Source organism: Phalaenopsis equestris, unplaced genomic scaffold (assembly GCF_001263595.1).
Source record: "Phalaenopsis equestris unplaced genomic scaffold, ASM126359v1 Scaffold000428, whole genome shotgun sequence".
Lineage (NCBI taxonomy): Eukaryota > Viridiplantae > Streptophyta > Magnoliopsida > Asparagales > Orchidaceae > Phalaenopsis > Phalaenopsis equestris.
The window spans coordinates 5,573,714-5,599,906 of NW_018164869.1; the positions used below are offsets into that span (position 1 = coordinate 5,573,714).

Consider the following 26,193-nt stretch of genomic DNA (forward strand, 5'->3'; position numbering starts at 1 on the left):
TGATTAAAACTTGCAAGGGTCAACGTGTCCTTATTCTCTTAGTTGGTTTAAGCGTTAACAAGCCACATTTTGGCATTGGCATTTTTTATGAAGAAATATTTATATATACTATTTTTTATTTTATTTTCTTACCATTCAATATACATGAATTTTGAAAAAAAAAAACCTGTTCTAAACTCCTTTACTAAAAACATATCTTTTACTCCACATTGTAGTCAATTTATGAAGAAAAATAATGAAAAGGTAACATAAACAAAAGTTGTGACATTCCAATTACTTTCTGGGAGAAAGAAAGTCACATTCCAATGAATTTGTGGCCTATTTAAAAAACAAACATGGTATACAAAAATGATATTTATAACAAGCTTTAGCACAAAATTATCATGCCATAACTCAAATAGAAGACCGACATTATTCTCCTAACCAAAGAAGTGAAATTGAACTTGGTAAAGTTTTCTTCATCGTTAACTTCTAGACATTTTAACACAAAATTAGAAATCTTGAAGGAGAACATAGAGCATAATGAAAGTAAAAGCAATGAAGCAAGAAAACAAATAAACTGTTGAAAAAATGATGTATAAAAAAGAAATCCTATTTATAGGCAAGAAAACACAATAAACTCAACCCCCCATATTCATGTTAACAATTTCATTCTACTAAAATTCTTATCATAATCATTGATTTAGTGGCAAAAAATCTATATGTGATGTATGTCATCATTTCATATCAATTCAGGAAATCTAAGTGACAGATTTTCTTTGAATCAGTTGAACACTCACTAACAACAAATGATTTGATTTCTTAATAAAGGTGACTTCAAAATATATGAAAATTTTCTAAATAAAGTCCAACTTATTTCGAAAGTCACATATAGATGTCTTAATCAAAGAAATACTTCAGAACATAAGTAAACCTTTAGCTTACTTAAAAATGCTAAATACAAGTACTAAGCTTGTCTCTAAAGGCTAACTATATAAAGCGATTCAACTTCAGAAATACCAGATAAGGAACACAAATAAAAAACTGAAAAATAAGAATTAAATCAGCTTATAAGCATGAGTAAAACCACAATGGAGATGAACTCTAATTTTATTCAAAAAATTCATTACATCAACATCTCAAGAAAAGAAAAGATATAAAGAACAAGGAATTGAGATAATATTTATACTTTCACAGTTTTCTCTCAATGAAATACATTAAGAAACTTCAAAAGAAAGAAAGAATTACAACATCAAACCTTTAAAAAGATAACTTGTAAAACCAAATGATCTTTTGAACTCCATATAGAGCATTGCCGCTTCCTTAAATATTCAATCTAAATAAGCAAGCTTTTGAATATGCTCACATGGAATTTCATTTTAGACCATCTTAGGAGATTTTATTGGGAATATATTAGCCTCAGAATCTTCAATCCTTTAATAGGAGCTTGAGTTTCCTTGTTAAATGCTGCAGCACCTTCGATAGTGTTGGGATTCAACTCCCACTCATTAGCATTAGCATTTGCACCAAATCCCTTTTGTACCAATAATCATGTCATAACTTACTGTGGCTTCCTTGAACACAAGGCATGTCACCCCCTAAAATGACCCAATATTTTATTATAAGAGCTTTGACTAAATTCAATAACTCACTAATTGTTAATAGGCCACCTACAGCTTCAAACTAACTATCAAGTTATGCAGAGCTAACCAACCTTATCAACCCTGCATATGAAACTGCTGAAGTAATCCTAAAAAACTCAGTAATTTGTTAAGCTATTCATCCAAAAATTACTCTGCTACATTGCACAGTACTCATTCATGAACAAATAATTCTCACCCAAAAAAATTTGTCTAAGATACGCTCAATCCAAAACTCACTCAAAATTTATATTAGTCTAAGAGTAGGCTAAACTCACTAGCAACGCAACTCATTACATTGATTCAATTTATATACTTAATGGGTGATATAACATTATAGAGTTAATTTTATAACACTGACATTGATTTTCATCTGTAAATAAAAAGTTATTGATTGTACATCAAACACAATCGCTCCATCAAAATCACACAAAATCACCTAAAAATTTTCATTAGAATATTTTTTTTCTCTGCTGTCTTTAAAACTTGATTCGAATTTCAATCTCAATATCAAAAGAGTTTAATCAACTCACCAATATAATATTTGAGACTGATCCAAATTACTATATCTAAAAATTCAAATATTAATATAAGGTCACCACATATTTCTAAGAATTATAATAATCTATTTACATGTCCAAGGTATTAAAGACAAGTGCAGTTGAAATACAAGAAAAGTTTGATTAACAACAAATAATTTATGCACTTCTGGAAAATAAAAATGTATCAAACGAAGCATGCTCAGCGATGAAAAACCTATACTAGATTTTTACAACAAAACAATTGCAAATCTAATTAAAAAAAAAAAACATTCGAATGAAAAACTACTCAAATTGCATCTAATTTGCCAACTACTATGAACTACACAAAGAAATACAAGATCCCTCTTACAATGTAGAGAAAGAACAAAACAAGGAATTATTCTTCAATGACAGAAATCCTCAACTTTCAATATATCTAACCAAATTACACAATTCCACCCCCACAATTTCTCTATTCCTTCCCCTAGCTTATGTGGTTTACCTGTAACCTGTATATAGGATGATATATATGAAAAAAAGAGCAAAGACTACCTGCATAGAACAGAAATAAAATAAACAGAACAGCAGATTGCAACCAGAGACTGTATCACAGGGAGAAAAGCAGCTGAAATGGCAAATTTCCAAACCAAACCATTTAACTCCAGTTACATCCAGGTCACACCCTGGGGGCTTGCCCGAGCCCGAGCTTCAGCCAACGAGACAGCCATGGCCAGCATCATTTGTTCCTCGAAGCTCTCAGGGAGGAGATGGCTTGAAGCCATGTTAACGTCTTCACGTAGGGAGATCGCCCGCACCGCATCTATGGTGGCATCAGAGCCTGCATAGCTGGTGCCAGCCTCAGCCACCTCCGAGCTATTGTCTACAGAGCACTCACCATCATCCGCATGCACAGATGTGTCGAGCCAACCGGCAGAAGAATTATTATTAAGCAGACTCTCTTCTGTCGAAAGTGAGCTGCTGCAAGCATCTAAGCTCGAAACATCCCCGCCATCAGTGAGCTGACGTTCAGCTAGTGCTGCAACTGTGCAAGCAAGTCCATAAGAAGGAGAGGCATCCTTAGTGGCTGCATGAATGTCTTGCATGTCGGTAGATGATGGATTTCTCTGAACCCCTTGTTCCTGTTCGAAGAATAATTCACCCAGATCCGTGGTAAATACTAGAACTTGATGTGATTTACAATAGATATAATAAATGTGGAATGCCAATTATAAGTTAACACCAGAATTTGCTGAAAATTGATGCTTAATAAACATATAAAAAATTCAATGGTTCATGATGATGCTTTGTAATATCATCTAATCAAAATAAAGTTTTTAAATGTTTCTATATGATTCTTTGGATTGATATAAAACTAGTTGGTTACAAACAAAGCTGTTTCAAGAATTTGTGGTGTTACTGTTAAGGCAGCTCAGGTTTAAATATTGAAACGTTGGTTATATGGTTGATGACACGTAGTAGCTGTCACTAACTACCAACTTTGTTGTAGAAAATGTGTTGGAAACATAGTTTGTCCCGTGAATATGAATCTATGTTTTGTGCTTCTCATTCCAAATTGTAATTAAATATGACTACAGCTTGCAAACTTAGTGCATCGCATGGAAGAATATGATAAAAATTATCACCTGAATTGACAACCATATAGCTTCCATGACCATAAGATCCTCAAGGTCCATGTCAAAGTGATCTTCCCTGCATTAAGCCAAATTTTTCATTAACGTCTAGAAGGAAAGTGGCCTACTCACCATTAGCTATCAAAATTAAAAAAATGGGTGAGGGGAAAATTTTTTTAACGGAATATAACAGGAAAATGAGGTTCTCAGGCCTTTGCAAGAGCCTATGTTTAAATAGTAAATGAAATACAAGAGACGTTCAAAAAAATTTACCACACAAATATTTTACAGCAACAAATTTAAAGCAACTACGGAATAAGCATGTGTAAGAGATTGGCAAGTATACACAGGGACTCAGCTTCCCTAGTTTTCCTCCTAAATGTTAGATTTATAAATATTAGTCCCTCAAAACTTAATAATTACATACAATGCATCCAACCTTGCTAAATACCTAAGATTTTACATTGAAGCATTTCATAATGAAATTGAATAACAAGCCTATTGAGTTCCTAATTTGACTATAGAACTTGGGAGTATATTCTGTGTCTTCACATTTGCACTGCAATTCTGAAAAAGCGTCTTCAATGAATGCTCCTAAAGTTAAGATGGTTCGTTAACTATTCTTTCATTTTAGAAGTGAATTTGATCAAAATAATTTAAAAAATATACATCTAGATTGTAAGGCTGATTCTAGGGCACTAATATAAGAGTTAGCATTCACAACACAGCATGGAAACAAAAAATACAACAAATTTCTACCTGAATTTCACCTCACAACCCAACAAAAGCATGTAAACCAATGCCATGGCATTGTAGCCTTAACAGGATACATATCTTGCCTCCATGCCCCAGATCACCAGGCAGAAGTAAGTTGAATTAAAACTCGTTAAGGAGACCATATCCTCCTTTATAATCTATGCCGCACAATATGAACATGCAGTTTACCTTCTAACAAAAGTAACATTGTAATGTAACAGCAATTTAATATGAAGAATTTTTATAAAATTTCAGCATGCTATTATCCACATAATTAATAATAACCAACTTGTCTAATGATTTGATAAATTTGTATCTCTGTACTCAACTTGTCTAATGATTTGATAAAGATGTATCTCTGTACTCAATCATTTCAGCGATCTATGCCATCAAACTCTAATCAATCTGGTGGTCACATCTGACACCGATGGGGATTGAAAGAACAAACAGAAAAATCAATACACTAGGCCTTACAAGAATAGGCAAGGAATCAATTTTGACAGAATCTATGACTCCACTATGACTACAAATCCTCTGGAATGATTATTTTGCTGCTAAAACTAGAATTGCAGCTTCTGAAAAATGGTAGATAGCGACATAAATTGCCACGACAGGACCAAGAGAAATGTGGAAAAAAGGCTGAACCTTTTGTGATCAACTGTGGCAAAATACCGACCTCCGCTACGATCTCTTCTACTTTTCACCTTTCTAAACTTGGGGAATCTGCCCAAAGTATATGGAATCCTCACTACAATCCCAAAAATAAACCCTTCTTCATGCTGAAGAGATGGGGTTTTTAGACTAGCTACTCTAATTAACACCAAGGTCCCCTGATTACTAAGTTTTCCATATATAGTTAAAAAATCACAATTAATAATAGAAAGTGACATATGGTTTGGAATATATGCAACTTCCATCCTCACTGCATAGCCTGAAAATGGGATCAATTTGAAAAATATCTCCAATTAAAATAATGGCCAACTATGAAAAACCTCATGTAATCTTTGAAATGAATACATAAACCCATATGTTTTCAAAATATATGCATAATCGTAATCTAACTGTAGATTTATTTTTAAATTTTGGAGTAAAAATAAACACATTCCCCATGGGTTTATTTTGAAAATACATGAAGGAAGTGCTCCAAAGACATGAATGATTTATGATCACCCCATAAAATTACGCACTGACAAATTATTAAGAGAAAATTAGGCAGATCCATAGCACAAGCCCATTTCCTTTTTCAAATCCGAAATTTCTTCGTTAGCACGGCTAAGTAACAAATATCATTGATTTTTCCTCCTGCAATGCATACATGTCTAGCCCATGCAAAGAGAAATACCCGACTCCACAGATTTCAAATTAAACATTTTAGCTAGATTAATTTTTTTAATATTTGTCACGTGTATTGCATTTGGCGAGTATGAATTTCACAACTTTTATTATTACATTTTGAAAATGAAAATCTAAGATTGTGGTGGCAGATATAATTGCTAAGTGTCGTATCACAAGCCTATCTAAAAATTGGCCTATAATGCGTACTCTTCTTCCATTCATTTATAGCAAATGTTCAAATCAAACACACCCATCACATTATATGATTTGAACTATAAAGAATCGATGCATGCAAGGCACTAACATATGTAGCATCAATTGCTCAATTTAAACGTGAAATAAAGTGTCAAGAAATTAATAAATTTTATGCAGAAAAACTCTTTAATGTCATCAAAAGCATCTTGAAAAATATCATGTGCCTAACATTATCACCCGCCATGGAGTTGCTAAATTTTTAGTTAATTAGAGTTATCAAATGCATCAACATTCATAAGAGACTAATTACACAGGAAATGCCAATCCTTTCCCTATAACCCTTCTCAATGTATATGTGAGAAAACTCAACAAGAAATTTTTCGCAAGGTAGATTAATTTTGTTTTAACTAGATTACTTTTTATGGCGTGTTAAAATTTATGCAGTGTACCATCAATAACATAATCCAATCCTATCATAAAGTGTCAAAAAAATTTTCAGGCTCCGAATAAGCATCTAATAGAATGACATTTACCTAGAATCCCATTATGGCGTTGCTAAATATTTGGACAATTAGATTTTTCACATGTACATGAATTCATATAAAATATTGATCATGAAGTAACAGCCAACCCACCCTTATGAGCCTTCTTAATATTTATATGAAAAAACATAAGAGAGGTCTTCATTTAGATAGATTAATTCTGTATTAACCAGGTAACCCTTAATTTTATATCTACATTTATTTAGATCTGGGGTCGAGGCATCCTATAAGGTGCAAATCCTCATCCTAATTGAGGAAGAGCACTCTCAATTTAAGAGCTTGCTTTGGCATGAATTTTAGGTTAATACTAATTGATTATATTTAGAATAGATTTAATGGAAAATAATTGGAAAAAATAAAGTAAACATAATCAATATCCTAAAATACTGCCATCCTAGATAGACCAATGAATCTAGTTTTCCAATGCTACATAATGCTTGGATAACCTGATTAGCAACCATGGGTTGCCTCCTTTTAAATATCAAAGCAAACTATAACTATGCTGACAATATGTTTTTGAGATTATCATCGACTCATTTTTGATAGAGAATTTGTCATATCATTTTAAAAGAATAGTTCAAAAACGTACATTATAAATGCTTGCAATTCAGTGGAATGCCATGACCATTAGTTAATCACGAGTTTCAACTTGACTCAAAAGAAGCGTTTATAAGAGATGTGAGATTTCTGTTTTAAGTTATTTTATTTGGTGGATTTGATTTTACTTTAAGGGTTTGTTAGTACATGAGTTTCACTCAAGTTCAAATTATCATCTATATTCATTGCAAATCTCATAAGAAGGATCTACAACCATGAAGATGAGAAAAGTCCAATAATGAGTATTATATACTTATAAGAAAAATTCCTAAATTAAATTATAATTTTGACTTGTGATTAACCTTTGAATTAGCTTGATTCGAAGTTCAGAGGCTTATTACTCTATTTGTTGGCATTCAAAATGGTTGAATTTTACAACATTAGCTTTTGACAAGCGAGCATACGAGACCAACAACTTTGATATTACAATTAGCCAAATAGTACATCTTACCACCTCGCACCACAACTTGTTTAATCAAAATAAAAAAAAAGGCAATGCATACTTTAATACTCACGTTGAATTGCCAAGATTCTCACATCAATTTAGAGTCCATACGAAGATCCTTAGAATTTTTGTGCTCTTTTCTTGGTCAACTAGATTAATAGTATAAGTATTTTAATTGAGGCTTTAGAGGTGATTTGGCATGAATTTAATGGTCTTTATAAATTTTGGATGTTTTAAAAGGCATTCTAAAGTGAATTTAGTGCTTGGCAACAAATCATTGAACAATGATGTTAAATCAAGAAAAGCTCACTAGAATCATAATTGCTAGAAGTAAAAACGTTGATAAGGTTAAAGCAGATGACCATATATGATAATTTCACCATGTGCTCCAAGATGAAGAAATCCATTTTTCTTTTGATTGTCGTTCCCATTCCTCATTTGGATCAAGAAGAATTCCAAGATAAGAAACAAACATGCTTAAACAAGCCTCAAATCAGAAGACTTATGAATTTTACTGCTAGCTTCTTGTAATTAAGTGGTGAGATGCTGGAGATTCTAACTTCATTCTCTTGCACTTACTAGGTAATTCGGGTACAAGGGTATAGGGGTGTAAACGAACCGAACACGAACGAACAAAGCTTGTGTTCGTGTTCGGTTCGTTTAAAATTTAGTTTGTTTGAAATAAGCTCGTGTTCGTTTCTTAACGAACGAGCCGAACACGAACCGAACACGAGCTGTTCGCGAACGACGAGCCAGTTTGACATCCCTAATATTAATATATAAAAATAATATTATATATTAATTATATAACTTATATTATATAAATATACAATATCTATATTAGTATATTACTACTATAGTATATTAATATATTATTATTATTATTTTATTATATATTATAATTTATAAAATTTAATGTTTTAAAATATAATAAATTTTTTATATATAATTATTTTATATTATTTTATATTTCAAACAATAACGATTCGAACACGAACGAACACATCACTGTTTGTGTTTGGTTCGTTTAACTAACCGAACGAAAAAAAATTATTCGCGTTTGTCTCGTTTACTTATCGAACGAATCGAACACGAACTCATTGACGAACCGAACACGAACTGTTCGCGAACAACGAGTTTTTTTGACAGCCCTACAAGGGTAGAGCTTAGGCTCAGCTTTGCTATGCATATGATTTGTAGTACTTCGTGTGCGAGTGTTCAAATCAAAATTAAGAGCATATTTCTGACAAATTTTGGATGGCTAAGTTCTTTCGGATAATCTAAAAGGTAGGACTTATAAAGACTTTGCATTCATTGCAGTGTGTTTCGAGAATAAATGTTGAGAATTTATTGTGAACAGCGTTATTTGAATCCAATGATGGCTGCAAGCCATACTTTGCATTTAACATTGTATGAATGAACGTTATAAGTCTCTTCGCAAGTTTATACACAATCCAGTAAATCCATTGATTCTAAGCCAAACCAACATGATTTCTTACATTAACAATAGCTCCAAAAGAACTGGCATAGAATGGCATTAATCAATCATAATAAGGTATTTCTAATACTCTTTTTTTTCTAGTTTATTTGCTTTTAGGTATGTACAGTCCCCCAACAAGCCTTCTTCTTTCTCCTCATGTCAAGAACTAAGTGACAGAACTTAGCGAGCTATAGAGGTGTAAACAAGCCGAGCTTGAGTGGGCCAAGGCTCGGCTCGTGTTTGACTTGTTAACAATACCGTTGTTCGTGTTAGGCATATAACGAGTGCAAAAATTTTGTTCGTTTCGGCTCATTTGTTTAACGCACCGAACACAAAGTGTTCACGAACAAGGAAATTTTTTGACATCCCTAGTCACCCAAGCTAGTGACTCTCCTAACCAAAGATTTAGACCACAAAAGCCATGCTAAACATCCTTTTGATAAAATAAGTCAAAAAAAATTGTCAACATTGAGATTCCAAGATTTCTCAAACACCAAAGATTTAGCAACTTCCTTCTTACATCCTGAACTCGCATAAAAATTTGTAGAAAATAAAACAATGGAAGAAACTCTAAAAAGCCTTCACTTTTCTTCGAACAAGAGAGAAGATATATATGCATCTACTATAGACATAATAAAATAGGAAAAAACCCAAAAAAGAGGGGAAAAAAATCTTATGTCATAAATTACAATCTATGGGACATAGAGAGACAAATCTAAAGATATACAAAGTTTCTATCCATGTCCCTTAAGTTCTTTGCTATCCGAGGGTCATAAGTAAATAGATCCAACGATACAAAGTCTTGGTCCACGTGCCTTAAGTTATTTCCTATGATTGGAGCAAAAAATTCAATACTCCCCCTCAAACTGGATGATAGAGAATTGTCATTCCAAATATGCTTATGATATTTTTAAATTTGGGCTGAAAAATCCTTTGGTGAATATGTCGACTGGTTCGTTTCCTTTGAAATTGTCCCGAATCTACATTAGTTCTTTCATCAAAGTCCAATTTATGTGTTGGTTCAATTAGAGTTTGACACTGCTTGCACTCTATCATCTTGATTTCGATCAATACATCCATAACATATTTTTGTTGTGATAGAAACATAAAAGGTCCACTGATGTCTGGTAACATGGTGTTTCACAATTATGTCATGACTATGGAATCAATTTCTTTCCAAAGAAAATAAATTTGGGTCTTTGAGCCCCGGAGGTAGATACAAAAGTTGTTGAATCTTTCCCTTTGTCTTTAGAAATATCTTCTGATTTAGAACCATTTAAGATAATTTACCCTGTTCAAGTGATAAATGCTTGAAATACCTGAAGTTCTCCTTTGGTGTGATTTTCACCATTAATCAAGATAGATTCTTTTGAAGGGAAGTCAATGAATTTAGACATAATAAAAAAAAGGACACTCCAGCAAGAGGGATAAGATTAGAAGTGAAAATCCTAATGCTAGAGAATAAGAACAAATGTTGAAAACGCAAATCCTAACTTCAGAGAATAAAAACAAATGTTGTAAGTGAAAACCTGAACCTTAGATAACAAGAACAAAGATTGGTAGTGAAAACCCTACACTTGCTCTGATACTATGTAGAAAATAAATAACTTAAAAAAACTCTCAAAATCTTCACTTTTCTTTTTACAAGAGGGCAGACATATATAAATCTTCCATAGGCATTACAAAACAAGAATAAAATCAGAAAAAAAAAGAAAAATATAAATAGTGGCCGACAATCCTTTAGGAAAGTACACGGATTACAATTTGAGAATCACAGAGAGAAATTTAACAGCATAAAGTCAATCCATGTGTTTTAAGTTATTTGCTATGTGAGGGTCATAATAAACAAATCAAATAGTACAAAGACTTGATCGATGTGTCTTAAATTCTTTACCATGACTAGAGTAGAAACTTAACAAAAATAAATAAAGGGAGATATATAGTCAAATTAAATATAAACAATATAGTGGGCAGCTTGGCCGTCAATCTAAATTGAATCAAAGATCAAAGAGTGTGACTCTTCATATTAATCGGATAAAAGAAAAAACGTCGGTCAATGGTACACATGAGAAGCAAAGCATTCATTCTCTTCTTTAGTTTCTTCTTGCATCTTAGCAGCTTGCTTCATGGTTCTCGGCTAATGCTTATAAAGGAAAAAAAGTTGATGAAATTTCAGTTTTGAAGGTCATCGTGAACGATCATAGGATGCCTTGTGTACTTTCTTTTAGCTTTTGCAACATCACAAGCCGGCGGAAAGCTGACTAGATCATAATAAGATCCAAGTTTAGAGAAGTATTTGTGTTGCTTACATGTGTGTGTGTGTGTTGTGGCAAACAAAAATCAATGCAAGTTTATCTTTAACTGAAATGTGTCTAAATTCAAAAAACAGTACAAACAATTTCAATGTCAAGAAAGAAAATATACCATTATTTGGAATCATAACTGTTATTATCAATAATTGATCTGATTAAATTCCCAAACAAAAAGAGGTATATACTTTGCATTGGCAAGGTACCAAGAAGCTATAATTCAAGACCAAAAATAATTTTAAATTTCAAGGTTTCCATACCTTTATTTTAATAATCATTATTTTTAAAGGCTTGCAAAGAAGAGTGTCCTTTGCACCAATATTCTATCCAATTGCTACATGGAACTGTGAAATGTAAAATTCGGACAATCACATGAATAAACAAGCTACATGGGGTCCATTTATTTGAAAGCATTTGTAAAGTAAATCAAACAGAAGTTTTTGTATTTTCGGGCATTTGGTTTGAAGAAAAAGAATGCATTGAAGTTTTTAACGTATTTAAAATTGCTTGCTCATTTATGTATATTTGAAATTTACCCAATTTGGGTGGAACTCCAAATGCATTAAGTGAACTAGCAAAGAATGATGCTAAATACCTCAAAAGATTACATTGCATTATTTTTTCTTCAAACCAAACACCCAAAAAATAAAGATACATTGAAAAGTAAAGCTAAGCTTGCCACTGCTAGCCACCAACATTCCACATTGCAGAAAATTTCAAAATTATTTGTCAGCAAAAAAAAAAAAAAACAAACAAACAAAGAATTAAACTCCCAAGTTTTTTTAGGACAACTAAGCATCGGCACAATATTACATATACATAATTTTATTTTACATTATTTTTAAAATAATTTTGAATTGCAAATAATTGCAAACAAATAGACTCTTGGTGAATAAACATAATTAAGTAATGTCATAAAGATTTATGCAAACAAAGAAACAATAAACCATTAGATTTTAGGTAATTCCCAAAAAAATCAATTCAATAAATAACACTTGTTAATACCCAAAAATGTTCTACAGAACCCGGTCTACAACAAGTGCAAACCTAATGGACATAAGAAAATCGTAAAATCTATCAATATTACATTTATAACAATGGAGTTCGCTCAATTGTCTCAGAAAGGTTCTTTCTTAAAATTAATAATATGGTGAATTTGATAAAACAGGCATTTGGATTTTGAGAAGCTAAGGCTATATTGGTTAAGACGTGTCTCAGGTTTTGAGTTGGTCAATTAATGGATGTTTTTCACATGCAACCTCCACAGTAGATATGATTAGTTACTTTAGGGGTGAGATAACAATAGTAACTAATATATAAAAAACGAGCTTGATTAATTAATGTCATGAAAGGTTACTCGGAGTCCATAGTACATAGACGAACATGAAAGATATTGTCTCACTTGAGCGCTAAAATTGTTGAGATGTTGCTAAATTTGAGCTGTTTGGAATAAATCAAAAGAATGATTATTATCTTATTTTTTTATCTCTAACGCAAGGCCCCTTTTGGCCCAGACCTTTCAAATGCAAACCTAAGATGAGATTCGCAATTTAATATGCACAAAGTCAAAATAGCAATCACAATCTATTAATTTAAGCAAGTAATTGACCCTAAAATTGAAAAAATAAAAAATAAAAAATCCAAACAAATGATTATTTAAAGTCCACAAAAATCTCATATAGAAGTTAAAGATCACAAATTCTATAAAAAATTTATAGCAAATGAAAAAATCAATTTGCACTAGATATGGTAACTTTCAATCATACAGGTAAACAAATAACAAAAAATAAAAGAAAAGTCACCAAATAACAAATCATGCTTCACATTAGTTGCGAGATGGCTTCCTAAAATATTTGAAATATCCAATCAAAAAACATAATAGAAAAAATAACATTCAACTAGCACTTAAACAAAGATAAAAACAATACACAATCAAGATAGAAAATTAACATATTTATCTTTTACATGTCTCAAAACATCCCTATTTATAATAAGTTTAATAACAAGTCCCCTTAATTTACCAAAGCATAACTTCGGGTCATTTGAAAGAAGTTCCATGATAAAACAATAAAAAAGACGTAAATCATAGTAGCCAGCAACAATGCCAAAATCGCGCAGCAGAATGTAATAGGTTATAGGAGACACACAATTTAAGAAAAAAACCACAACATAAGTCACCAATATGATGGGCCCACAAGTCAAAATTGGAGTTCAAAGGGAACTGCAAATACACAAAGGCAAAAAAATAGCAAACCATTATGGAAAAGTGTAGAACCAAGCCATTATGGAAGAATTGAAGCAAAATTAGAGCTGAACCAAAATTGCAAACTAAATAAAAGATTGAATCAAAGTAGGGAAAAAAGAAAGATAACACAACTTGCTCTCATGGGGAACAAAATAGGTATGACAAAAACTAAAATTTTAAAACTAGAACAATTGCTAAAATACTGAAACCTAAAATCAAGTCAAAGCTCAGATTGCAAAGATTGCTCATCCCAACACAGATGCCTTATGTTTGAATTGAATATAAAGTTTGAGAATTTAATAACGTGCCCGACTTTAGAAATTTATCTAGCACCCACAAACAAAGCATGTGACACTCTTTTAAGTAATTGAAGAATTGAAGCAAAGAACTGAACTAAAGTTTGCAAACTAAATAAAGGATTGAATCAAACTAGGGAACAAAGAAAGATAACACAACTTGCTATCATGGGGAATATCAGAGGCATGACAACAACTAAAATCTTAAAAATTAGAACAATTGCTAAAATAAAGTCCTAGCTCAGATTGCCACTATTGCTCATCCCAACACAGATGTCTTATGTTTCCATTGAATATAGTCAGGGATTTGAATAATTTACCCGACATTAAAAATTTAGCTAGCACCCACAAATTAAGCATGTGAAACTCTTTTAAGTAAAATTTTAACATAACTGATTTACTTCCAATAAAATAATTCATAAATCATCAAAAGAGGTTTGGAATAAAAAGGATTAAAGTTGTAATCAATATTTTTAAAAACCCGCTTCAAAACATGCTTCATGCGTGAAGCAACGTGAAGCGTCTTGGGCTTGGTTTGTGTCTCTGTAATGCAGTCATTACAAGCAAAGGCTTTGACGCTTTAAAGCGCAAGGCTCTCAGAACCGAACTCGAGATTGAACCAATAAAAGGAGAGGTTGAAGGTTTAAAGGTTGAACTGGGGTTGAAATATAAAATAAATACCTCAATATTTAAATAACTAACACCATAACAATTTTGACAAATTATTTCAAAATTTAACAATAATTAATCTTCAAAAAAATTAAATATGAAATATAAGGATCACGCCACAATAACTATTAAGAAAATTTTATAATGAATAAAAACAAAATGTTGTAAGAACTTAAGATCTCCTGCAACTTCCCTCCCTGTTTACACCTCAACCATTTTATAACTTAGTTTCCTCATTGCTCCTATTGGATTCCCCGTAATGGTTGACTGCTCTTCCTCTCATCCATGAATCTGTCATGCGACACCGAGAAACTCTTTGCCTTTGATGTAATCATCTTCTGCCTCAAAAACTCCATTTTTACCCTCCTTGCCTCCGTCTCCAATGCCTTTCTTTTCCATTGGAAACTCTCCATGCAGAGCCCTCGCATGGATTGTTTTCATCCCATTGGCTTCTCCTTCATAACTTTCTTATTCTTCCCGTAGTGAGACAAGTATCATAAATGACCTTGAAAAGCTTTCTCACAAGGTGAAAGAAGAATCAAAAGAACCGGAATAATTTGTTTCAAGTCGATGACGGATAGTGAGGCGATCGCGTCGCCGATGAGGGAACCGACTGGTTCTCTTAAACCGTGAATGTTTTCTAGGTTTTTGGTTGGAATGGAAGTTCGAGCATTTCTTACTTCCATCCAGATCAAAACCACATCTGATACACGGTTGGACTAGTCCGATCAAACGGTCTGGACCGGTTTTTAAACCATGCGTAAAGCGAAGCAAGTTGGTTCGGTTCGTTTCTCGATTTAGAAAGAAAATAAATGCATCTTATTCAACTTCAATTTGGGGTTCAAGAGGAGCACAAAGAAGCAGTGCCTTTAACTTCGACCGCAATTGCTTCTTGATCAGTCTCGACCTAGGGAAGAGCGAGAGCAGAGCCTTCGACCTACGGTCTTCCCTGTTCGACTTGGGCCTAGAATTCAAGAGAGACCGCAAGGGAACAAAGCCTTCAACCCTTGCACGGCAAGCAGAGCCTTTGACACTACGTTTTTGCGCTTTGGTTAAAAGTTTACGTTTTAAAATTGTTCATGAAAGTATTTATACATCAATAGTTTTGTATACTCTATTAGTGTTTCGGTTAATAAAAGCATCACTTCGCTCTATGTTTTGTGCTTTGAAGCAAAATAAAAAATTGTGGGTATCACAATCCGCTTTGATAACATTAGTTACAATTGATATCCACCAAAAAAAATTGAAACTTCATGTTTATTCATTCCTAGCTTTTCTGTAACAAACATGCTAAATGGATATGATGTGTCTCCTATATGAAAAAAAGTATAACTTAAAAAAAAAAACATTCAACCAGATTAAATATTATCCAAGGTGATATATGTGCCTCAAGATTCAACCAAATCGATATAATGGTAAATTTAACCTTTTCTTTATAGTAGCATTAATAAATCCTTTAATATTCAACACAATTATATTTTCACAACAACAACTTTTTTATAAATTTGTAAGCTAACCAAGAAACAAAGACAAAATAAATTTCTACCAAATCATTCATCATAAGAATAACATCAACAAAATATGACTCAATGATTATTTTACTAGTTTGTTCGATTGATTTGTTAGCTATAATACACATAATTTATACATATTAGATTCAAAGATACTTATATTTCAACAAAAAATAATGTTTAGACATGATATCATGATTAATATTGATGTGTGCTAGAAAACTAGCGGCGGTAGAATAATGGATTATCGTTTTAGCATTAGTGACACATGAAGTTTTTACGTGGAAAAATCGTGAAGGGAAAAAAGCACGGAGTCGAGCCCAGCTGAAAAAATCCACTAAAAAGTGGATATTAAATGTACAATCCCTCGCCCCACAGGCAGGAAAGGGAAACACTCTTCAGAGTTGCAACGTCGGTGACGAATAAACTTGTTGTAAGAAGTGGGCGGCGTCCGATGACGATCGATGGAGACCCGCACGTGGTGGTCGACAACAGTCGGCGGTGGTCAACGGCGGTCGACAGTGGTCGACTATGATTGACGACGACTAGATTGATGTTGGACTTCAGCTCCTCAAAACTTTAAGCTATTCTTCAGACTTCAAGCTCTCCTCATGAGAGTGGTGGGGCACTATTTTTAGTATTTTTGGTGCAATTAAGACAGAAATATGAACCACTTTGATTAGACGCTTTGAAGCTTTTTTTTTTATTAGACGGCATTTGATGGATATTTGATTCCCTTAACGATGTTGGAATTGAGCAATCTTGGGCTCGTTGGATTCATCTTGTCAAAACGATCGATTCGACTATAGTCTTGCTAGATTCGACCTTACTTTGACCTCAAAATAAGTCCGAAAAATATTCAAGAGTGGTTTAATAACTTGATTTGAGCTTGAATTGACTCAGATTTGACTAGTTTTGATATCATTATGTTTGTCTCATCGAGTCGGTCATTTTGACTATAAGTTTGCTGAAATCAGTGCTTTAGATGATTTTTTATCAAGATTTAGATATTTCTTGCTCAAAACATTGTCTCAAGACCTGTGTCATGCCTCGAGATTCGTGTCAGATGATGAGCATTTGTTGACGACGTATCAAATGTCAATTTCAATTTCAATTTTTGACTCATATTTAGGTTTAAATTTATATTTATGACCGCAATCAAATATAGGTGTAGATTCATGTTAAAAAAGATACATGAAAAAGGTAATTATAATTGTATCATCTTCTACAAATAAGACCAAAAAAATATTCATGAAATAGTTCCTTTTTAAATAAAAATAGATTATAATCATAAATGGCTCATATGTGGATTGTCAATTTGATCTATGTTAGAGGAGATGCTAATCATTTGGCTTCCAAAAAATTAATCATAGGTGATGTAATCCTAATAAGAAGATAATTAAAATATTCTTCAATATACAAAACTCAGTATAAAGTCTCACATAGTTATTTGACAAAATATAACTTAATATAGCATTAAACTCCTGACCAAAACCTTCAATAAAACATATGATGAAAATAGAACAATCTAAGACCTTTAAACCTTAAATAAATATTCAAAAACACTATAGTCACCGAGTTCAAAGTTCATAAACTGACCATGCAATTGAATCTTATATTCACTTAAAAGAAACTATCACTTTCCATGTTTATGCTTCATATGAGTTCATAGTATATTTTGTTTCCTATGAGCCAGATTTGACTCTTTGGGCATCAGGTAAAATGTGTCCATCAAACAATAAAGTCTTCAACTTATCTTCCAATTAGAAAATTCCTTGAGGTTATCACCCTAATAAATGTAAGACTATAATTATAAAACTCATAATAATTATATTGATCTAGTCTAAAATTATAATTTAATTGATTTCATTTAGATTGAATCTTCTGTTATTTTATTGAAACATTCAAGTAGCAAGCTCTACATATAAAAATTCTAACGCAATATTAAACTCTAAAATCAAATCTAATGAAAGATATCTTAAGGGTCAAAGGTTTTGAAATAAAAATATGTGATAAAATGCACAATTTTACGCATAAAAGCCAAGCTCATAGTTTACAAACAACTAATGTAAACAAGTAATGGTCCCTTCAAATTAAAATCAGAAAAACATTAAATCTACACAACCGATAGCTTAGCCATCAACTAAAAAAAATCTCACATAAATTTTTACAGTCATGCAAGAATTATAAGTTCAATCAAAATTCACACTGCAATTAAAAAAATAAATTGTGCCAAATTTGACAATATTCAATCCCGCAGAACAACAACTAAAATTCAAGAATCAAAACTGAACAAATAAAAGAAACCATCAAATATCAATCCAAATCTGGTATTGATGCAAGGAGTTAAATTTCCCTAAAAGTTGTTTGCGGTTATTAGCCTAATAAGAATCACATTGAATATACACTCAACAAAAAATGAAAGCAAAGATGTAATCAAAGTAGAATATCAATGGAAATGTCATTTACATATAATCAAAAGTCCATTCAATTTAAAACATTAGAAGAAAGAGTTGGTAGGGTTGTCTCAAAAGGACAAAAGCTGCTAAGAGCTCATAAAGGAAACCATCGCAAAAAGCTTGAAACAGGAATCACAAGGAAGCCTAAAGTTATAGCAGCCAGCTACAACATACTAAAATCCTGCAATAGAAGGATACATGCAGTAGCGAGGACATCAGATTTTAGCAGTGCAACACAACAAAACTTAGTTGTGAAAAATAAGCAATAAAGTAAAGTGTACTAAAGATGAAAACCAAAATATACTTTTCTTACAAGAAACTATTCAACATATATGGATGAGGTACTTTGATAAACTTTAAATGAAGTGTTCTAAAAATATGATCGATCTTAGTGCTCTAAATATAGTTAATAATAATACAACTTCTTTTTATTTTTATCGTCGCATTAGTAAAAAGAGTTGTGGAGGCTTTAAAGAAAAACAATAGTGGAAATCAGTAGGATCTGATGGTATTTCAATAGAAATGTGGAAATGTTTAGGAGATTTGGGAGTTTCTTGGCTTCCCAAACTATTTACCATCATTTTAAAAATTAAAAAATATGTCTAAGGAGTGGATGAAGAGTATTTTGGTACCATTTTAAAAATAAAGAGGATGCACAAGAGTGTGAAAATTATAGAGAAATTTAGTTTTCATACATTAAAATTATGACAAAGGGTATATGAACATAGGTTAAGAGGTAATACAATGATTTCTCATCAGTTTGGAGGAAGAGTATTTTGGTCCACCTTCAAGGAAGCTATACATTTATGGAGAGGTTTGATAGAGAAGTACAAAGGAAGGAGGATCTACATATGCTCTTTATTGATTTAGAAAAAGTTATGATAAGGTTTTAATAAAAGTTCTTTGGAGAGTTCTCGAAAAGAAATGTGTTTATATGACTTATATTCAAGTCATGAAAGAAATATATACTGAAGTTGTTACTTGTGTTCGAATAGAAGGAGGATTGACCTAATATTTTGCCATTTCAATTGGATTACATCAAGGAATGACTTTAAGCCAATATATTTTTGCTTTAGTTATGGATGCTCTTACTGGACATTTACAGGCTTTTTGCAGAAGATATCCTTCTAGTGGATAAAACTAGAAAAATATTTAGGCAAAAACATGAGTTATGAAGGACTACATTAGAGTCTAAAGGCTTTCGATTGAGTAGATCTAAAACAGAATACATGGAATGTAATTTTAGTAAAAGTAGTTCTAGTGGCATTGTAATAAAGGGTGATCAAATCACTAAAGACGTGAATTTTTTAGATATCTTGAGTCTATTGTCCAAAGTGATGGTGATATAGATGGGGATGCTATTAGTAGAATTCAAGTTGGATGGTTGAAGTGGATGAATGGATCAGGCCTATTGTGTGATAGAAAAGTATTGCTTGGACTTAAAAGGAAAATTTAATAAGATGGTGGTGAGACTTGTGATGTTTTACGACACAAAATGTTGGCCCATAAATAAGAAGCAAAAAAACTAAGTGAAGTGTTGTTGAAATGAGAATGCTTAGGTGGATTAGTTGCTTGACAATTAGAGACAGTTTGAAAAATGAATGTATCCATGAAAGGGTTGGTGTAGCTTGAATGACAGAAAATATTAGAGAGAGCCGTCTTAGATGGATTTGTCACATTTAACGTCGACCATCTGATGACTCGGTTAGGAGAGTGGATGTTTTAGAATCAACATATGTTAAGAAAGGTAGAGGTAGACATAAAAAGACTTAGGCATGTTATATCAAAAATGATCTCAATTTGTAACAATTAAATGAAACTAAGACACTCAGTAGGGCACAATGGAGAAAAAATATTCATGTAGCTGACCCCACTTAGTGGGATAAAAGTTTTTTGTTGTTGTTGTTGATGATACAATCTAATTTAAAAAATAATTAATTTTTCTCTATCAATAAATAAACTAAAAAAATTATTAAAAAGCATTTTAAACAAAATTAATTGTTAAAGGTATATATCAATTGTCTATTTCAAAAAATAAAAGCCTCTCATTAGTCTTCGACTCACCACAATTCTTGCTTTCTCATCACTCCTATTTTCACTTATTCAAGAACATTTGTTTGTTATGTGTATCCTTCATTTAAACATAACACATTAACAAAATGTTTGACGGACGTCGAACATTTATCATGTCATGCATGTGTTTAAATATACAAACTTTGATATTATAAACTATTAGTGTATCATAGCATTTATCACGTTGAAATTAATTTTTTAAATTACCTCAAGACTCATAAACTTCAAATTTAAGAAACCAAAAGTATTCACGTACCATTATCGCCAACTAAAAGTATATATTATAACTTCAAATTGAATAGAAAAAAAAACCATTAAACTATTAAAGTAAAAGATTGCAACTAAAACACACCTCTAAACAGAACCAAATAAGTCATTTTAACAAACTTCACTAGCAAATAACAACAATACAAAAAAATTAAGCAATAAAACTAAAAAACACTACTCTTCAAGAAACACTCGTCATTATATTATCATCACTAACCTTGTCCTAACTATTAAAGGTCTACTTCATGAAATATCCTTTTTTATTTGCTCTTAATAAGTGAATTGTCATTTAAATCTATTTAATGCAAATTTATTTTAACACATTTTATCCATGCTAACAAAAATCTACACCCTGTCCTCCTTAATACTTCGATACTAATTTTACTCTTTCATCTATTGAGTGCATTTTTAACACACTCACCGTCTAATCCTAAGTCCTGAAAGTGAAAAATAGAAAACTGTGTTCAGTAGTCAACAGTCAGTGCAAAAATTTTATTCGAAAACTATGACATTAATAGTTTAAATCGTTGCGTAAACCCTAGGGTGCTCCTTGGAATTGACGCGCTCTATTACCTAAATACAGTAAAAATGATATTAAAAAATATATATCTATACACAGTGCAAAGTGTGCAAGAGTCTGTGTACCGGCGCCGGGATATGGTGCTAAAAAAGCAAGGGTTCCCACATTACGACGGATGTGAACAAAGAAGTAGGCTATAAAATTAATATTAAAATAAGAATTTGGAATATATGTACACTTACAAATAAAGTTATGAAATTAGTACACATTATGATTCATATGAAGATAAATATTTTATGTATTCAACAAACTAAATGAGTTGAAGAAAATGCTGACGAGATTGATAGCTTAGATTTAAAATTTTAATAACCAGTTAAAAGCCGTATAAAAAATTGTGTAAGTGTAATTATAAATAAGGGTTTGAAAATTAAAATTGTAAAAATTAATACAATTGAAGATAGAATTATAACTCTAAAGATTATTGTTAATGATAAAATTTTTAATATTAAAAGTGCTTGTGCTCTTCAAATAGATTTGTATATGTGTACAGAAGAAAAATTTTGAAATTATTTAAAAAAATTAATATAAATAATATTACTTTTAGAAAATAAATTTATTGGAGGAGATTTAAATGAACATGTTAATAGAATTGTAGAAAATTTTAAGAACATTCATAATAATTTTGACCTTAGAGTGACTAATAAAGAAGATAGTGTCATATTAGATTTTATTTTAGATTGTGATTAAGTTAATTATAACATTTTATTTAAGAAAAAAATGAGCATATCATTTATAAGAATAAATCTAGTAAAACATAAATTGATTATTTTCTTTAAGAAAAATAGATCGCAAAATTTATAAAGATTGTAAGATCATTCTATGTTAAAATTTAAGTATTTTACATCAATTATTAATTTTGGATTTTAAGATGAAATGTTAAAAGATGAAAAATATAACGAAATATTGTCATAGAATTAAATAGGGGCACTTAAAAGACAAAATAAAATATTTTTTTAATAAACTTCAAGATCTTAAAGATTTATGATGTTCATAAAGAATTTAATATTATGCGGGATAAAATAACGAGTATTATTAAGCAAATTACTAATAAGAAAATACTCTTGTGAATAAAAATTGTTGGCGATGAAATAATAATATGCAAGAAAAATAATAAAAAAGAAATAAACTATGTTATAAAAATTGATTTAGATGTAAATACATGGAGAGTTGGAAAAAATATAAGGTGGCTCATAGAAAATCTAAGAAAGTAATTTGTGATGCTAAGAATCCTAAGTCCCCATTGGTCTAGGGTTTGATTCCTCCCGGTGGAGGGTGTGATACTCGAATTGTTAGGTGCATCGGGGATGGTCGGGGCTCGTATAATAGTCTAAGGCAGTCAAGTCATTATATATATATATATATATATATATAAACTAGTAAATCAAAGAGATAAATAAGTACAAATTTAGTTCAAGTTAAATGTATTATGTATAAAAATCAAAAAAATATTTTTCTTATAAGAGGATATTCAACATAACTGGGTGAGATCTTTTGATAAACTTTTCAATAAAAATCTGTGAAAATATGATCAACTTTGTTGATCTTAAAATGGTAAATAATAACATAATTTTTTTTATTTTTACTATCATATTAGTAAAATAGAAATTGAAGAAGCTTTAACGAAAATGAAGTGTGAAAAAAAATAGTAGAACCTTAAAGTATTTCATTAAGTGTGAAAAATTTAGAAGATCCGAGAATTTCTTTGCTTACTAATTTCCAAAATTATTTTAAAAAATAAAAATATGTATGAGTGAAGAAAGAGTATATTGGTTCATATTTTTAAGAATAAAAAAAAGAATAAAAGGATTCACAAGAGTTTAAATTATAGAGTAATTAAGAGAATGTGTCATACATTAAAATTATGGGAGGGAATAATCACACATTCGTTATGACGTAATACAAAAATTTGTCAAAATCAATTCTAATTCATGTCAGGCAAATCCACTATGAAAGCTATACATTTATTGAGAGGTTTGATGGAGAAGTAAATATAAAGTAAGGAGAATCTACATATGAATTTCGTTGATTTAAAAAAAAACTTATGATAAGGTTCCAAGAGAAATACTTTCAAGAGTTCTAGAAAAGAAATATGTTGATATTACTTATATTCAAGTCATTAAAGATATGTAAATTAAAATTTTTACTTGTGCTCGAACACAAGGAGAATTGACGTAGTTTTTTTCTATTTCAATTGGATTACTTATATCACGGATCGGTTTTAAGCCCATATCATTTTGATTTAGTTATGAATGTTCTTACTAGACATTTACAAGAGAATGTATCTTGGTGTATGTCATTTGCTGATGAAATCCTTCTTGTGAAAAGACTGGAGAGAGTTCAAGAAAAACTTGATCTCAAGAGGTCAACTTTAAAATCTAAAAGCTTTTATTTGAGTAGATCTAAAACAAAATACATGGATGTAATTTTAGTAGTAAATCTAGTGGCGGGGTGGAAACAAATGGTGATCAAGATATTAAAATAAGTGAGCATTCTAGATATCTCGGGCCTATTGTTCAAAGTGTTGGTGATATCAAAGTTTAACCAAACAACAATGAGAAAACAATATTATTATTGAATTCAAATAGAAAATTACAGCTATACAAACAGAAATAGGAAATAGCAACAAACAGGACTCACGACCTGCTGCTAAGGTGAATCTATGGTAGTGGTGGTGGTCGTTGGAGACTTGGAAAGATGGCGGCAAGGTATAGAAGGGGACCAGATAAACATTCATAGCAGTAAAACAATAAGTGCTTGTTATCCTGGAAAGCAACTGTTGACCTCATTTGGGTGAGGTCTCTTCTTCTTCTTAGAGCCCAGGATCTAGACTTAGGACTTCTTGTTGGACTCTCTTAGAGGACTAGTCTAGGACCCGCATCAACTAGAAATTCGAGCCACTTCTTGACTCCTTGCAGTTTCGTATGGTCGGTTCTAAATCCTCAACGCTTAGTTGAGTCAATTAAAACCAGCGTGACAAAACTCAAGTCGAGCACCCATAGGATCTAAAGCCTTATGAAACCCTTCGTGTCTTCCGCGAACACTCACGATACACGAATACCACAGTTCATGAGTCGATGCACACAATTATCAAAATTCACATCACATGCGCCCGTAGAAAGCTTCACGATTGATCAGGCTTGAATCAATTATTGGAAAAATCAAGCACAAACCAAAATTTTGACGAAATTTAAATTTGATGCGTTCTCAACTCGACCCTCGACGAGCTTGTCTGGACGACCCCAGATGACAAAACGGACAGCGCCGGAGCATTTGGGACGTCAAATTTAGCTTGGAGGGACATTCATTTAGATACGGTTTCGTGCGCGAGTAAAAAATGCGCAAATTGGGCAGGTTTAAATATCAAACAATATAAGATTAATATATAAATAAAAAAGAGATTTATTTCCTAAATCCCTAATTCACACTCACGCACGCTACCTTCCTATTCGGTCTAGCTTTCTCCATTCGACCTGAGAGGAGCCCGTCCACCGAGCCCTAATTGCTGCTCGCTCCCTCTCCTGCGCCTTCCTCTCGAACCTTCCTCTTCACGTGACAAAGGTTGACCTCTTTCTCCTCCCCGACACCCTTTGCCCGAGAATCCTTCTTTCCAATGCTTCACTGGCTTCATCCCTCAAGGTGGAAGGCCCTCGCGATCTGCTAATTTCCTGCTTGGGCAAGTTTAACCCATGGAGCCTACCTCTTCAAAGCACTCTATTGGTAAAACCTCTTCTTCCAGATGTCTTATGCCCCTGCTCTTTGTCTCCATTCTCTCTTTTGTTTCTCTCGGGTTGCCTAACCTCCAGTAAGTTATGATATTTCCTCTCCTCCCCTCCTCTGCTATAAAAACCCCTCTTGGGGAAGGGGTTGTGAGGTTACGAAAAATTGGAGCCTGAGGGAGATTCTGCAAAAATCTCTTCTCGGTTAGGGGCTTGTAGACTTGGTGTTTGAGAGTTCTTTTGCTTTCTTTTGTTGTTTGCAAAGGCTCAAGCGAGGTTGTTGCATCTTTGGCTGGTGATTCCTCCTGCCTGTTTCATATTGTGTGTGTGGTTGAAATCTTCTGGAGTTTTGTGGGTAAAGCTTGAATAAGGTAATCTCTTCCCATTCTTTTCTTTTCTCCCCTATTTCTTGTTGTCTCCAATCCTATCTCATTTTGAGTTTATTTAAAAATGTTGGCCTAAAAAAAAAAAGAGGAAGGAAAGCTGAGGAATGGCTTTGTAACTTGAGCAGTTCTAGGGATAATATGCATAAATCGGTTGCTTGGTATTTTTGCTGGTTTTCTGGACACTCTTGCTCGGTTGTCCGACTTTCCCTGCTTGGCATATACATATATATTTGTTATTTAACGGTTTCTGCATTGTTTTTTCACATGTATAGGTAAAGGGGGATATATGCAAAAATTGAAGTTTAGGTATTAGAAATGTAAATGCATAATAATCGAGTGGTATGCCTGTAAATTTGTCACTATTCTTTAATGGCTGCGCGTGAGATCTAAATGGCATGTTACACATAATTATTGTGAATGATATTTCTCTTCAAGATACTCATGGTGAAGGCTTAATGAAATAGGAGGCAGAAAGATGGGTTCTCCAAAGCAGGAGTAATACAATGGATTATATATATATATATGTTATCGGCAGGCTTTATTATGGGCTTTATTTAAATT

The 26,193-nt window shown here is 32.1% G+C and overlaps 1 protein-coding gene across 1 annotated transcript in view; it reads right to left on the minus strand.

The window, feature by feature from the left end:
* Positions 1–2,603: 2,603 nt before the first annotated feature.
* The window catches only part of LOC110027485, a 32,907-nt gene continuing 9,317 nt past the window's right edge, over positions 2,604–26,193 (minus strand). Inside the window, exons 7-8 of the mRNA XM_020728940.1 lie at positions 3,784–3,850; positions 2,604–3,279 (exon numbers count right to left, since the gene is read on the minus strand). Coding sequence (XP_020584599.1) covers positions 2,806–3,279; positions 3,784–3,850 — 541 coding nt within the window. The 3' untranslated portion in view covers positions 2,604–2,805. The remainder of the gene's footprint in view (positions 3,280–3,783; positions 3,851–26,193) is intronic.